General features: G+C 42.0%; 1 protein-coding gene across 2 annotated transcripts in view; it reads left to right on the forward strand.

Annotated features, from left to right (window-relative positions):
* FAT3 (FAT atypical cadherin 3) overlaps positions 1–14553 on the forward strand; it is a 430327-nt gene that overhangs the window by 376892 nt on the left and 38882 nt on the right. For both annotated transcript variants that reach the window (XM_014958334.1, XM_014958335.1), the window contains exons 14-19: positions 2710–3099; positions 5624–5838; positions 6520–6657; positions 9297–9440; positions 9997–10194; positions 12663–13461. In XM_014958334.1, coding sequence (XP_014813820.1) covers positions 2710–3099; positions 5624–5838; positions 6520–6657; positions 9297–9440; positions 9997–10194; positions 12663–13461 — 1884 coding nt within the window. The remainder of the gene's footprint in view (positions 1–2709; positions 3100–5623; positions 5839–6519; positions 6658–9296; positions 9441–9996; positions 10195–12662; positions 13462–14553) is intronic.

The raw sequence follows: 14553 nt of genomic DNA on the forward strand, positions 1-14553 counted from the left end.
CTGCAGGTCACATGGGAAAAATAAGACTGTTTTCATCATCAAACCAGACTGGTACAAGATAACCCACATTCTTGGAACTTAAGTCTTCCTCTCTTGTTTTCCAGGAAGGAAAAATTAAAGCATTTGCCTTCAAGAAGTAACTCTTTCCATTTCTGCCTAAAAATCCCTTATATTAGAGTTAAGCAACACCATAGTCTGTATCTGAACTGTCTCCGTTGCAGGATCAGTAGCAGTCACTTATCAAAAAACATTTTTCATATTTTGTTAATTGTTGAACATCACCTTTAGGAAGTAGAATACAAGGAGAATTGTCTAATTAGATATATCTGATATATCAATCAGATTGCAATCAGCAGAATTGTCACTTCTGGTATGTAAACTCACCCTACATGGTGTCACATGCACCAAATTCTGTCTCTGCCCGCTTCCCCTTGCAAGATATTCTTGATGATTTGGCATGTTTCAAGGCAAAAGTCATAGGTGGGCCATCTCTTTTCTAGCTATTTATGCCTTCAAAGACCGTGTTATCTGATTCTTCTGTCTTGTGCCAAGGTATCCTGTAGAGATTATCAAATAGGGGTTTGTGCCAGAGAAAAACTCAAACCAGACTAAAGCTCTCCTGCAGTCACAGACACATGTGCGTGGAATGTGTGAGTTAAGGTCCCTTCTTCAGAGAACTATTTAATTCTATGTAGAAACTGGCAGACATCAAGAGAGCCCAGTACAGAATACTAAATAGCTTTACAGTTAAAACTCATGTGTAGGTTGGGTGTTCAACTACATGCTCTGAATCAGGCAAAATCCCTTTTTTCAACATCCCCTGAGATCAGGTCTAATTACTAGCTCATTAATTGTTCCGGTCAGGTACAATTAAGTGGAAGTTTGAGGAGGATTTCTAGCAGAAGGAGATTCTCCCTTGAGGAGGATTTCTAGCAGAAGGAGATTCTCCCTTGCTGGAAATGCAGACACAGCTCCAGCCATTCAAACCCTCAAAGCCTTCCACTTTCCAGAGGGTTTTACTCCTTTTTTCTCTTTTGTCAGTGTGGCTGACTGTCAGCTGACACAGCATTTGGATACATATATACCGAGGCTAAGTGAAGACATGAGCATGATCTCCAGCAAGCTGTAGTGTTTTCAGGATTAAGGTGTTTTGACACATGAAAGTCTCCAACTAGCTCATGGGCTAGGCTTGGTTCCTCCTCTGTAGGACAGGAGTCACCTCCTCAGCTGCCTTGCCTGTTTTGCTGAAGGAGAGCCTCTCTGTATTTTTCAGGTTTCTGATGCCAAGCTGAATAGAGAGGCTCTGCTTTGATTTTTATTTTTTTTCCAAAAAAAAGGTTCATTGAAATACTGCCATTTAAACTTTTCATTATTTTAAAGACATTTGAGTGCTTGAAATATACTCTGGTGTCTCAAGCGCTGCATAAAAACTTTATTCCCTGCAGAGGCCAAATAGTAATTCTAAATGCTCTCCAAGCACAGTCTGGGACTTTGTAGTTGCTCTAGTTTTTATGTGCATATGACTGAAGAAAGAGTCTCCCAGCTCCCCCTTGTGTGGATGCTCTACTCCTGCTACGTCAAGCAGAAAACAAATGTGATTTGTGCTGCTTTTGATCAGGCGTCTCTACAATGCTCTGCTGCTGGAAAGCAGAATAATACTGTCACAAATTTTAAATTAACAAAATATGCCTAGAAGGGATCGGTAGCTCTTGTTCGCCTGATTAATGTCAGGCTTGTAAAGTCTGTTCTCCAACAAAAAGGGCAGCAAATGCTCGAGTGAGAGATGTTAACAGCAGAGACTCTCCGTTTTAGTGGATCTTTGTGGTTTAGTTATAATCTCTCAGTGCAGCACTCAGGACGAGATCACAAAATCAACCAGCATCAGGGGAGTTGAATTAGGTTGTATCTCTGTTCACTTTTAATTACATTTGAAATTACTATCCCTCTGTAGTGCATCGAGCAACCAAGTCAGTACCTTCCCCTCAGGCCTTATTACTGACAACAACCTTAAGAGCAGGTCTGCATATTCAGCAGCTGGGTGGATAGGTGTTGTGTATTGGGAAATACACAGGCAGGATTTGAAAAACACAGGATATCTTTTGTATAACTAAATTTTCACTCTCTAATTGGGGGGGCTGAGTGACTTCCTTTTCTAAAGTGTCCAGGTCCTGGCGGGAGTTCTTTGATGCAGCTTTTGTCTAAAAGATATCGTCTTATGATAATATTTTGCTGCTCAACAGTAGAATCAAGGCAGCGCTGGTAGCAAGTACATTCTGTGCCACCTGATGTATTTTTATGGATTTATTTTTCCCTTATGTACATTTCTATTCCTTCAAGATGTGCTTGGAGACATTTCCAATTTCAGCATTCTGCCTGTCTCATCTAATTCAATTGTAAGCTTTTCTGGGCAAGGACCGTATCTGGATCCTGCTTTCAAGTTTCATTACACAGCAGTTCTGCAAAGTGATCTTTTAAAAAAGTATCATGATAAGGGAAGGAACTTAACTTATCCACGGGGCTTTGACATGTGAGAAGAGCATGTTCTGATCTCTCGGTACTGTACCTGCAGGTGCTTCTATTTCCATGTGCTCCATCCCATTGGAAATGAACACTGTGTTAGCAGATTTTGCTTAAGATTTCCATTAGATGGGAAGAGGTTGTTGGGGTTTTTATTTCACTTTATCATTTTCACATCTGCTTCTCTTCCAGGTGTGAACAGAAAAGTTACCTATTCCCTGGCGGACTCAGCAAATGGTTACTTCTCAGTTGACCGGTCATCAGGAATCATTATTTTGGAGCATCCACTTGACAGAGAGCTTCAGTCTTCCTATAACATCAGTGTAAAGGCCTCAGATCAGAGCATTGTGCTGACCTTGTCCTCGTTTGCCACCGTTACCATTACAGTGCTAGACATTAATGACAACCCCCCTGTGTTTGAAAGAAGAGATTATCTTGTTACAGTACCTGAAGACACCTCACCTGGCACCGAAGTCCTTTCTGTTTTTGCTACAAGCCAAGACATTGGCACTAATGCTGAGATTGCCTATCTCATCAGATCAGGGAATGAGAAGGGGAAGTTCAGGATTAACTCAAAAACAGGTTTGTAAAGTGGCTCTTACTTGTAATGCAAAATGAAAGCGTCAGAAAAATGTGAATGCACTGGGGAAAGCTCTTGGACCAAAAAATTTCCCAGGACAGAGACTCAGAGCTTGTCAGTGTGGAATTAGTTGCACAGTTAAAAACCAATTTTAGATTGGAGAGGGATGTAAATTACGGTCACACTCGGCTGCCTCAGCTCGAGTGGAGAATACTTTTTCCATTACTGTGTCTGTTGAAGTCAATGTAGATGTGACAAGCCATTAGCCAAACTGTGCAACCCTTGCAGTTATGAACACTTGCAATGTTTACCTGCTTGCCAGGTTGGACCTTAGCAAGCGTGAAACAGTGCTATCAGGACCGAATAGATGGCAGTCCCAACAAGCCGGGTGGTGCCTGCCGTTTATATGCCTGTACGTATCTTCATTGGCTTAGGTTGCTCCTGATTTGTGCTGTCTGATAGTTGACTTCGGCCATAGTTCGGGGATTATTTTGTTTATACTTCACAAATTTTAAAAATGTACTGCTGCTTCCTTTTAAGAAATACTAAGAAAAGCTGTCTTATTTTGTCCAAGTAGCTCATTTTCTTTGCATTTCTTTCATGGGATGTATTCTTTATGCGTATCAAGGTTTTAATCTGTCAAGAGTCAGTAGCTATGATTCTTCTGTGTCCCATGTAGTGGATCCCCTTATTCTCATAACGCTCAGGAGGACCAGTACAAATATGCCACCAGAGTTTCAGAACAAAATAATCTTGATTTTGAAAGCTGAAGGTAACACTTGTTTGAGAGCAGCTGTAGTAACCAGTAACCTGGAAAATTTCAAAATGATGCCTTGTGCCTTTTAGATTACTGTGAGCAGAAATCTCTCCCCACTCTGCAGAGGCCACTGCCTTACATGTGAGGGACTTAACATAATTGTGTGTTGTCTGTTATCTTCATAATGTTGATTAGTTCTAACAAAATTTAAACATAAATACTCCTAGACAGCAATACTTAACTTCACATTTGACAATGAAGCCAAGGAGATAAATCAATAAAAACCCATAATGAAGCTTAATCACACAGGGAAAAAAAACCAAAACTATTTATTATTCATTAATGTGTGACAGCTCCATTATTATCGGTTTAGAGGCAGGAGCTCAGTTTTCAGACAGACGGGTGCTGATGTAGCATGCCTGATCAGGGCTTGAAAAATAATGCCCTTCACACCATTTATCAGTGGGAACTCTCTGCTAGCCACTTGGAAGCTTCTCTTCAGGGTTCCTGCTTCCAGCAAGTCATGCTGAAAGGTAGGATTCATTTGGAGAGAGCCCAGACGAGATTAAGAAGAATGATCCGAGGTCTATAAAATGTGGCTTACCAGGAAAGACTGAAGGAATTGAGGCTATTTAAGCTAGAAAAGAGAAGACATGCTGTTAGTATTCAAGCTTGTAAAAAGTACCTACGAAGAGGAGGGGAATAAATTGTTCTCCACGCCCAGTCATGAGAAAAGAAGTTGTGAATGGGCTTAAATTGCATTTGGATTATTTCAGTTAAATGATAGGAATAAATTCCTCACTGCAGCAATTATTAAGTAGTCAAATACATTTCCTAAGAAGGCTAGGAAACTGATGTTGTTGGAGATTTATTAGAACATTAGAGATGAGTACCTTCCAGAATTATTGATTTAGCTGACCTGTGTCAGGTAGCAGTTGGACTAAATGACCTTTAAGCCCCAGACATCCCTGCTCCTGGTGGGTCTATACCGAAAAGGATTTGGCTTGCCAAGGTCAAGGTTTTGCTTTTAAGTCTTTCCTGCCAGGCCCAGTGTTACCTCCTTCAAGGAACCACTAGAAATCTGTGCACAACCCACTCCCCACTTCTTGTTAAGGTTATGGGTACATAGGAAACATGTGGAGGGCTTGCATAGAAGTCATTTCTGTCCACATAGTGAGTCAAGTTACAGAGAATCTTAGTTCTGGTTGTGTGGTGAGGGAACCCAAAATTTATAAACCTAGGTGAGTGGGGAAGTCCCTGTTTAATCACATAAATGATAGAGAACTGATTTCTCAAAGGTATTCATACCCCATTCATTTGTGTTTAATTCATGAGAAGTTAATTACGTGGGAGTGAATTTTTGTTGACTTGTCAGGGCTGATTTCCAGAGTCGGCATCCAGTTCTCCCACAGGCTTTGTGCTTGAGCCCAGGCAAATGGGTGGATCTGGCCCCCACTTCTATGTCTACGATACTGGTGTAATAAAAGTTATTTTCATGAGAAACTATTCATTGCTTCATGCCTTGTGAAGGTCCTCTCTGCAGTGTCAACCCAAGTGCACTTGGCATCATTCTTTAATCTAACGACAGCAGTAGAAACCTGACCAAATATTTTTATTGGATTGGGCAGTGTTACAGTTAAAACAACATATTTTGTGTGTGTGCCATGGTGATAAATAGCGTGCTGTACTGTTTACTACAGTCAAATCCCTTAGTCCATAGCATTATTTGTTTTTCGATGGCTGTTGACATTCCTTCCCTTGCTTCAAAGGAGCGATTTCCATTTTTGAAGCTTTGGATTATGAATCGTGTAAGGATTTCTACTTAATAGTGGAAGCAAAAGATGGAGGCACTCCAGCCCTGAGCGCCGTTACGACTGTGAATGTAAACGTGACAGATGTTAATGACAATGCCCCGAAATTCAGCCAGGCCGTCTACAGCGCCGTCATCAGCGAGGACGCCGCCATCGGAGACTCGGTGATAATGGTGAGTGAGGCCGTGGGTGTCATTTAGGTGGAACGAAGCCCTCTGCCACATGGCCTTCGATAAAATATTGCTGTACCAGTTAATAATGATAACTACTGCGTCTTGAATCACCCAAACTGTTCTCTAGCCAATATTCTGCATCTGTTCCTGCTTTCCAGGCTGCTGCCAGTTTTCCCCCCAAAAGAAAGTAGCAGTAGCACTGGCTGTTTCTTTTTAACCCCGATATGCTGTCAAAGAGCAATGTTATGTTTAAGGCATTGCATTTGGTGAGTCGGCTAGAAACAAGTGGGTTTTATTGGAAAGGCAGAATTCAACTTTTCAGTGAAATGCATAGTATTTGTATCACGTAGTATTTGTATCTGTTCAGTCCTGTGTGCAGTCTGCCTTACCCAAACCTCACCATGCCCTCATCTTGGAACTTGTGGATCTGGAAATAAAGTGTTCTATGGGATATTAAGATGAACATACTGTGTATGTTTTTATACTAGAATTTTGAAAAGGTCCAAGGGGAACCTCCTATCAAACCCCAATTGATTTTGTGCTGTAGAGGTGTGCAGTTCAGATGTAACTAGTCTAATGGAATATAAAGTCTTACTTTTGGGGGGGATTGAGCAATGGATGTATCGTACAGATGGCTTAGTATTTTTCTTTTTGCTAATTTTCACTCTTCTCTCAAAAAAGTTGATAGCAGAAGATCTGGATAGCCCTCCCAATGGCCAGATTCATTTTTCCATAGTGAATGGGGATCGAGACAACGAATTTTCAGTTGATCCTGTTCTGGGACTTGTGAAGGTTAAAAAGAAATTGGATCGAGAAAGGGTAAGACCCTTGGGACTTCTTAACTTACAGTGACTTACAGATGTGTATTGATCTCAACTCTGCTGCTAGCTCATTTTGAAGAAGCTTCTTTTATAGTCTGCAATGATCAGCCTAAAGTGCTTCAACAGGTCTTTCTAATGTTGTTTCACGTCCTTCCACCGCAGACCTATCCCCAGTCCTACCCACAAGCTCTGCTCACGTTCCCATCCTGCCCCGACACGGAGGCCAGGCCGGGGGAAAAAAGCAACCCTGGGTTTCTCCTGTGGTGCCACCAGCAGCTGTTGCTGTGTTAATGAGCTGCCTCCTCTCTCCCGCGCGTGCAAGCACACACGTGCAGCGGTGTGTGCAACTGGGTGATTACAACATCCTCCAGATTGTGGCACCAAGCACCGAGCTGAGACCTCAGCCATTAATTAGCGCTCTGCAAAACATGTCACTGGGGAGGTGATGTTATGAAGTGGCAAGGCTGTACCAAAAGTGAAAGAGTGCTTCATTAAACAGATTCGGCTGCTTTGTTTGCTCGCTAGATTATTCATTCAGGGTGATTTATCACCATTTTGCCATAGCTAGCAATTAGCAGCTTTTGGAAAAAAAACAAACAAATACAGTTGCCTGTGCTACTAGCAGGGCAGGAGAGTGCTACGTGGCTTCAAAAGTCTTGCAACACAAAAAGAAATCTGTGCCTTCTGCCTCTGAGCAGTGCGTACACAAAACAGGGAGGCTGGTTGCTATCCCCAGAACATGGGCTCAGCTGGAAGAGCTCTCTACTGGAAGCAGGGCTACTGCTTAAAACAGTGGCAAATATCCTTTCTGTATAATCACAAAGGCAGGATTAAATTGTCAGTGTTTGGTGGCAGAATGACTTTGCCGCAGACTGTCGAGGACAGGGGAGTAACAGTGGCTGTGCACATTACAAATTTTCTGTAATATAGATCTCTTACGTGGCACAGGCTTAATTTCTTAATATATTTTTTTTAGTTTCTGAAGTGCACTCTGAATCTGTATTCAGACACACACATTCACCCTCACCAGGGTGTGCATGTTTAATGCCAGTTCTCTTAGAACTACACTTTCCAAAGTTTCCATCGGTTAAAATAACCTGCAATATTGTCCTTTTTGTTTGCTTGCTTGGCACATTTCCTAGACACAGGTGTTTCTGACCCCTTCAGGGAAAATGATACATGATGCCCCATCTGCTGTAGATCCCCAAAGGCAGTGCTGACTCCCAGCTTTCAGTGGTTTAAGGAAATTCATTTCCAGAGCTGTAATCACATAGAAACCATGACTTTCGCCATCTACCTTTCTGAGATACGTGAGAATGAAAGCAAAACCACACAAAATTTGAGAAAGACCCCACAAAACTGTCAAGACTGACTTTGATCTAGCACTAGATATTACAGCTTAAAAGGGGGAAAAGAAATTTTTAATTCTTTGCTTCAGTTTCTTGACTTTACATAGATCAGGATTCTTCCTCCCTCCTCTGCCCCCACCAAATCACATTCTCCTCCCTGCATCCCCTCAAAAAATGTTTCCTTAATCCTTAGGGTGGTCCCACATCCCAGAAGAGCCACTTTGTTTCATACACTTATTCTGTACTCCTCCCTCCTGCCCAAATGGCTTTTATTTTGCAAATAGCTTTGGATTTCCTCCCACCCTGGAAAAGCCCCTGTTACATTACATCATTCCCTTCTGCAGGGGCATCTTTTTCCCCTTTCCAGCCCCACATGGAGAGGCTGGAGCAGGGTGTTTTATCTGGCACACGTTTTGCCCTTTGCTTGCTCTCCCATAGAAGGATTCCCAACAGATGTGTGGGCAGCTCTCCCTGGGGAGTGGGGAGCAATATACAGTAAAAAGTAGTCGTAAGACGTAAGGACACCAACACAAGGATGCAGTTCATAAACCCAAACTGTCATCCATAAGCCGTGCCTAGACAGAGCTTTTGCAAATTGTCACATGCTCTCACCTCAGGCACGGGTACATACATGCGCAGAGGGCCCACGGGTGATGGGCTGAGCTGCCCACTCTGTGCTGAGTAGTTTGTGTCTCTTGCAAACAAGTAGGCTCAAAAAACACTTATCTTCTACTGAATGGTGGATAATATCCTGTTGCTACAGAGACTGTTGTCCCTACTGGTCTCAAATGTTTTCCAGTGTGTTTAAGACAACTGCTTGTGAACTTTTTCTTACTTCTCCATCACCATGTTAGAAACACTGTGTGTCAAGCTGAGGTTGACTCTAATAAGCAATTTATATAATATCCTGGAAACCAACCGTAAGATAAATAGAATCAGGTCACATATCCCAGCTGACACCTAGGAGAGATGAAAATGGAAGCTGCAGTAGTAATGTCTGAGTTTGGATATTATCCATCATTTGTTTTTTGTCTGCCCCTTTGTTTCAGGAATGTATCATCTGAAACAGTTATTTTAGTGCAGTGAAGCTGTTATGTTTATTGATAGCCTTATAAAACAGAAGTTGGGACACGGTGTGGCAATAAACAGGATTATGTTAAGGGCAGGGGAGGTAATGAAGTCAAACAGCTTTCCTTGGAATATGGTAGATGGTGCACTGGATGTAAAGAACGTGAGGTAAAATTTAGGACCGCTTTCACGATGATTTAATGTTTTCACCTTTTTGCAGATATCTGGTTATTCATTAGTTATCCAGGCAAGAGACAGTGGCACCCCTCCTTTGTCTTCGTCTGTGACGGTCAACGTGGACATCTCTGATGTGAACGATAATAGCCCTGTATTTACTCCAGCTAACTATACAGCTGTGATTCAAGTAAGTTTATCCTGCACATCAAAAACTTCTCTGACTTTTTAAAATACAAAAGCATTTGGTTTCAGTTAGGTAGCTTTTGATGATTTATCTGCCAAAGATGTATCAAGTGATTTTATTTAAAGGAAAGTATAAACAAATCTTTCTTAACTCTTTGGTAAGTTTCTGTTTGCTGAGGCTCTTTAACCTCAGCATCTGTCACACATTTTACCGTTCATCCCTTTTGTGCCAGGAATTGTACTCTGGTCTCAAAAAGTTTGAGCCGGAATGAGCTCACACTTCTTTGCACCTTGCGCAGTGTGAAAGTCTTAGTAGTCAGTCAGTCCTGACCAGAGACAGGATCAGGGAGGGCTCATCAGTCCTTGGAGATGTGGTGGGTACCTCCAGCTCTGCTGCCAGTCCATGAGGCATAAGAGTCCCAAATAAATGCTGCTTGTGAAGTGTCATCTTGGGGAAAGAGCATTCAGTTGAATATTCTCGGTAGCAAAATGTGGTATTTTGTGATTGTGATATGTATCATTTTAATCCTTTTCTTTATACACTGTGTATATGTGTAAAGGAAAATAAACCAGTGGGCACAAGCATTTTGCAGCTGGTAGTGACAGACAAAGACTCTTTTCACAATGGCCCCCCTTTTACCTTCACCATCCTCACTGGCAATGAAGAGGAGGAGTTTACGTTGGACCCTCACGGCGTCTTGAGATCTGCAGTCATCTTCAAGCACATGGTCGCGACCGAGTATGTGCTCTGCGTGCAGGTATGGCTTGGGTTTTGCATCTGCACAGAACCAACAACCCACATAGTAGTAGGTCGTCCATACATTGCCTGTATGGGTTGGTTTTAATTGACTGTATTCTGTGAGTAAATACTGTGCATTCCAGTTTGCAACTGCACAATATGGTATGTTTCCTTTGATGTTCTTAAACCTAATTTCATATAAATATAAATAGGTAGCCAGCCACCTTTCCAATTTCCTCCGCATGAAATGGATTTTCTGAGCAGCGGCCGTTATGATTTAAGATTTTAATCTTTTTTTTTTTTTTTTTCCTGTAGCTAAGCGAGGAAAATAAGCAAAAATGCATTATATACATATAAATACACCACAGAACAAGTGACAGAAAAATATTGTTCTAGGAAGGAAAATCACTCCTGCTTTTAAGTCATAAATTTAATCATAAATTTTTGGAAGCCTACCAAGAATTCATGAAGTCACATTTCCAAGGTCAACTTAGCTTTTAAAGAATGTGAAAATAAGACATGCAATAGAAGTCCAGCTCAAACTTAGCTTTAGAGTCATTGTTGAGGAACTTTGTATCCAGGGTAATTCTAACTACAAAAACCTGTAAATCCAAAAGTAATTTGTCCACATTTCTCAGGCCTGCCAGGGAAAATGTATTAGGGTTCAGTAAATATGCAAGTCTAGGGAATGAACTACATCTCTTCATTGAAATGGGACGTGGTTCTACAAGCTAAGTCTGAAAGGCAGGCTTCCTCCACTTGCTTTGCTGGGAATGATTTCTCTACATACAGCCCATCTGCTCCTTAAAAGCGCATTTAATGCTGTTAATAGCAGTAACATCCTCAGGTAGTTACAATTCAAAAAATATAAGCTCTGATGCTACTTAACAGTTCAAAGTAAAGTTTTACAAGTTTGCCATTTAATAGCTGCACAACCTGTTTTTTGAGCCTTGTAGGAAAATAAAAAAAACCACCTCACCTTCCATTCTTACCATGCCTTCATCCTCAAACATCCTGCTCTTGGGGCAATTTGCTAGCCAAAGTTACCGTACAGCCAGAATTGGGCATGAGAATTAAATTTAAGCCGCATCCTCTAGCTATATAAATCCAAGTAGGTCATATAAATGAAATATTAGACAGACCACAATGCCTGAGATGCACCAACATATTCAGAAAACCACGCTGTTGGATTGTGGAGGCCTAATTCCTCCCAGTATTATTTTCTTTAGGGATTTCTGCAGTGAAAACATATTTTATAGTTTCCTGTTGTGTATAAACCATAGAACTGTTTCTTTCCACCCATCTGTGCCAGAGTGCTGCTTTCTCTTTTGGATCAGCAGGTTCCTCCTCTGTGTTAGGTTTATTAAAAAGTAATGATAAAATCGCAAGTGAAATGGGATGCAATCTCTGTGCATGTACGTGTGTGCGTGCACATATACATAAAATCTTTTTTTAAAATACTCCACCCAGCCCTTTTAGGAGTGAGGATGAATGATTTTTACAGTACCTTAGAGTTACTAATCCTTTCCTAGTAATGTCCATATTACTGTTGCCATCCTGCCTTTTTTTCCCTTCAGCTTGTAAATTTGAACATGTGCTAAATCTCTGCCCGGTGGTAGTTTTGTCTTCTGTTCTTCTGTGGAGCAAGTAAACGTGTGGAGCAGTATATCTTAATAGTGACTTCAATGAAACATTTTTCTTAGTGCAGGAAAGGACACTGATTCAAGTTTGCACACCTTTCTGTTGAAATGGCCTTGGGTTTTTTGTCATACTTGCTCTTTTACTCTCTATTAAAAAAGTGCAAATGATGCTATCATGTGTGCTCTGGGTCATACAGTCATCTGTCCAAGTGCAGTACTGCTCTCATATTTTATCGTTAGTAACAGCATGAGCACCCTATTTCATTTTCAGAAGGTGATAAATTTTATTTATTTCAAGCATGTTTCTTGACTGCTTCAGGTAAATTAGTACAGAGTGCTGTAGAAAAACTCTGAACTCCCTCACATCCACACACACTAGTCAGGGTCTGAAACACTGTGGAGCACAGCAAGTAATGAAGAAACTGATGCTGGTATTTCACTGGGCTTCAGTCTCTTTTCCAGGGCAGAAGTGAGCCCAAACTCCATTCGGTGCAGAATATACCACATTCAAATGTCTCTGTTGTGAAGAGGACAAGTGATAGCTGTGGGATCATGGGAACATTTCAGTTTCAGTAATGAGACATTCTGCTGACACATTTCTCTCTGCAATCCACTTAGATGAGATATCTGTGCTTCCCTAAAGAGTTTGTAAGTTCCACTGCTAGAAATGGCTGAGACATTTCTTTACATATGTATTTTGCAAATGCATTTGGGAGGTTCTTTTGAGAGGTCTTCAGAATTACTGATGCTGTGAAAATATATATAGTGAGAAGTTATGGCTGTTGGTTGTCTTATATGTGTGTTTCACTTTGGGTTTTATTTTTTCATTTTTTCTAAATTGCATTAGGCAAAGGACTCCGGGAAGCCTCAGCAGGTTTCCCACACCTATGTCCAGGTGAGGGTTATTGAAGAGAGCATTCACAAGCCGACTGCCATTCCACTGGAGATTTTCATTGTCACCATGGAAGATGATTTTCCTGGGGGAGTCATTGGGAAAATCCATGCCACAGATCAGGATGTGTACGATGTCCTCACATATACGCTAAAATCAGAGCAGAAAAGTTTGTTCAAGGTCAACAACCATGATGGGAAGATCATTGCCCTGGGAGGGCTCGATAACGGCAAGTATGTCCTGAATGTCTCAGTCAGTGATGGCCGGTTCCAGGTACCCATCGACGTCGTGGTCCACGTTGAGCAATTGCTACAAGAAATGCTGCAGAACACGGTCACCATCCGTTTTGAGAACGTTTCCCCAGAAGACTTTGTGGGCCTTCACATGCACGGGTTCAGGCGTACCTTGCGGAACGCAGTGCTCTCCCAAAAACAAGACAGCCTGCACATCATCAGTATTCAGCCGGTGGCAGGCAGCAATCAGCTCGACATGCTGTTTGCGGTTCAGATGCACAACGGTGGTTTCTATAAGCCTGCCTATTTGATTCAGAAGCTTACCAATGCGAGGAGACACTTGGAAAATGTGATTCGTATTTCTGCTATCTTGGAGAAGAATTGCTCTGGACTGGATTGTCAGGAACAACACTGTGAGCAAAGTCTGTCTATTGATTCACATTCCCTGATGACCTATAGCACGGCACGAATCAGTTTTGTGTGCCCCCGCTTCTACAGGAATGTGCGCTGCATGTGCAATGGTGAGTACCGCTCCCTCCGCCCCTCCCGTCGCCGCACATTGTGCCATGGGATCGTTTTTATTCCTCTGATGCAGATTAGAAGGGGCATTTCAATTCAGTCCGTTAAAGCACGACTGGCTGATGTATTGTGGGAATTGATTTCTCAGGCTCGGGAAGAATTGTTCGTGTTTACTGATGTAAATGGAAGTTGATGAACTTTGGCCTTTCACGACAAAGGCCGCTTTCCTGGAGGCTCCATAATCAGAGCCATCAACCAACTTCCAGAGGAGGGGAAAGAAGGGGAGAGGAAGGGAGAGGAGAGGGAGGGATGTGGTTTCCCACCCCCTCAGTGCCACCGCTGGAATAAACCAAGAGAGTGACTGTAGCAGAACAGCCTGGTCCATCAGTCTCCAAGGAGATGGATGCACCATCAATCTCCAAGGAGAAGCACCCCTGACCTAAGCAGTGCAGGTGGAAAGGCCTTTTCCAGCCCTGTTTTTGCAGAGAGGCATGGAAACCAATGAAGTATTTTATTAAGTAACTGCAAGCGAGCACTACTGCCGACCTTTAATGCTACAGTAGGTGACAGGGTGGGTTTTTGGCCAGGTTTCAGGCTGTTCTGTGTTTTGGAAGAGATTTCACATGGGCATATATGACAAATAGACTTGAGAGCCAGTCTTCCTTATGATTCTGCACTTGAAGTATAAAACCTCAGGCAGTTATAATAATAGTTCTGTTTCTGTTGTTTGCCAGGCTATTTGCTCCTCATTCCACTTCATTTAAGAGTGAAGAAAAAAGCTGCTGTAAAATCAATACATCTAAGTCTCCCTCCTCTTAAGCACACATGCACACATACACACACAGAGAGTGGCACAAGAATTCATCAGCCATGTCTCGTGGTAGCCAACCTTTGTTTCTGCAGCAGACAGCAGAACTTCATGTCCTACCATCTTACCATTGACTTCAGTGGGGATGAAAATAGGCATAAATTGCATAAAACTTAACTAGAAGTCATTGTCTCCTGCAGCATGTGAATAATAGTGCCACAGAAGCTCAGTTCTGTAAAAATACCAGAATTCTGTATCTGAGGTATTTTCTTGTACATTCACGAGC

Source organism: Calidris pugnax, unplaced genomic scaffold (assembly GCF_001431845.1).
Source record: "Calidris pugnax isolate Ruff unplaced genomic scaffold, ASM143184v1 scaffold252, whole genome shotgun sequence".
Classification (NCBI taxonomy): Eukaryota; Metazoa; Chordata; class Aves; order Charadriiformes; family Scolopacidae; genus Calidris; species Calidris pugnax.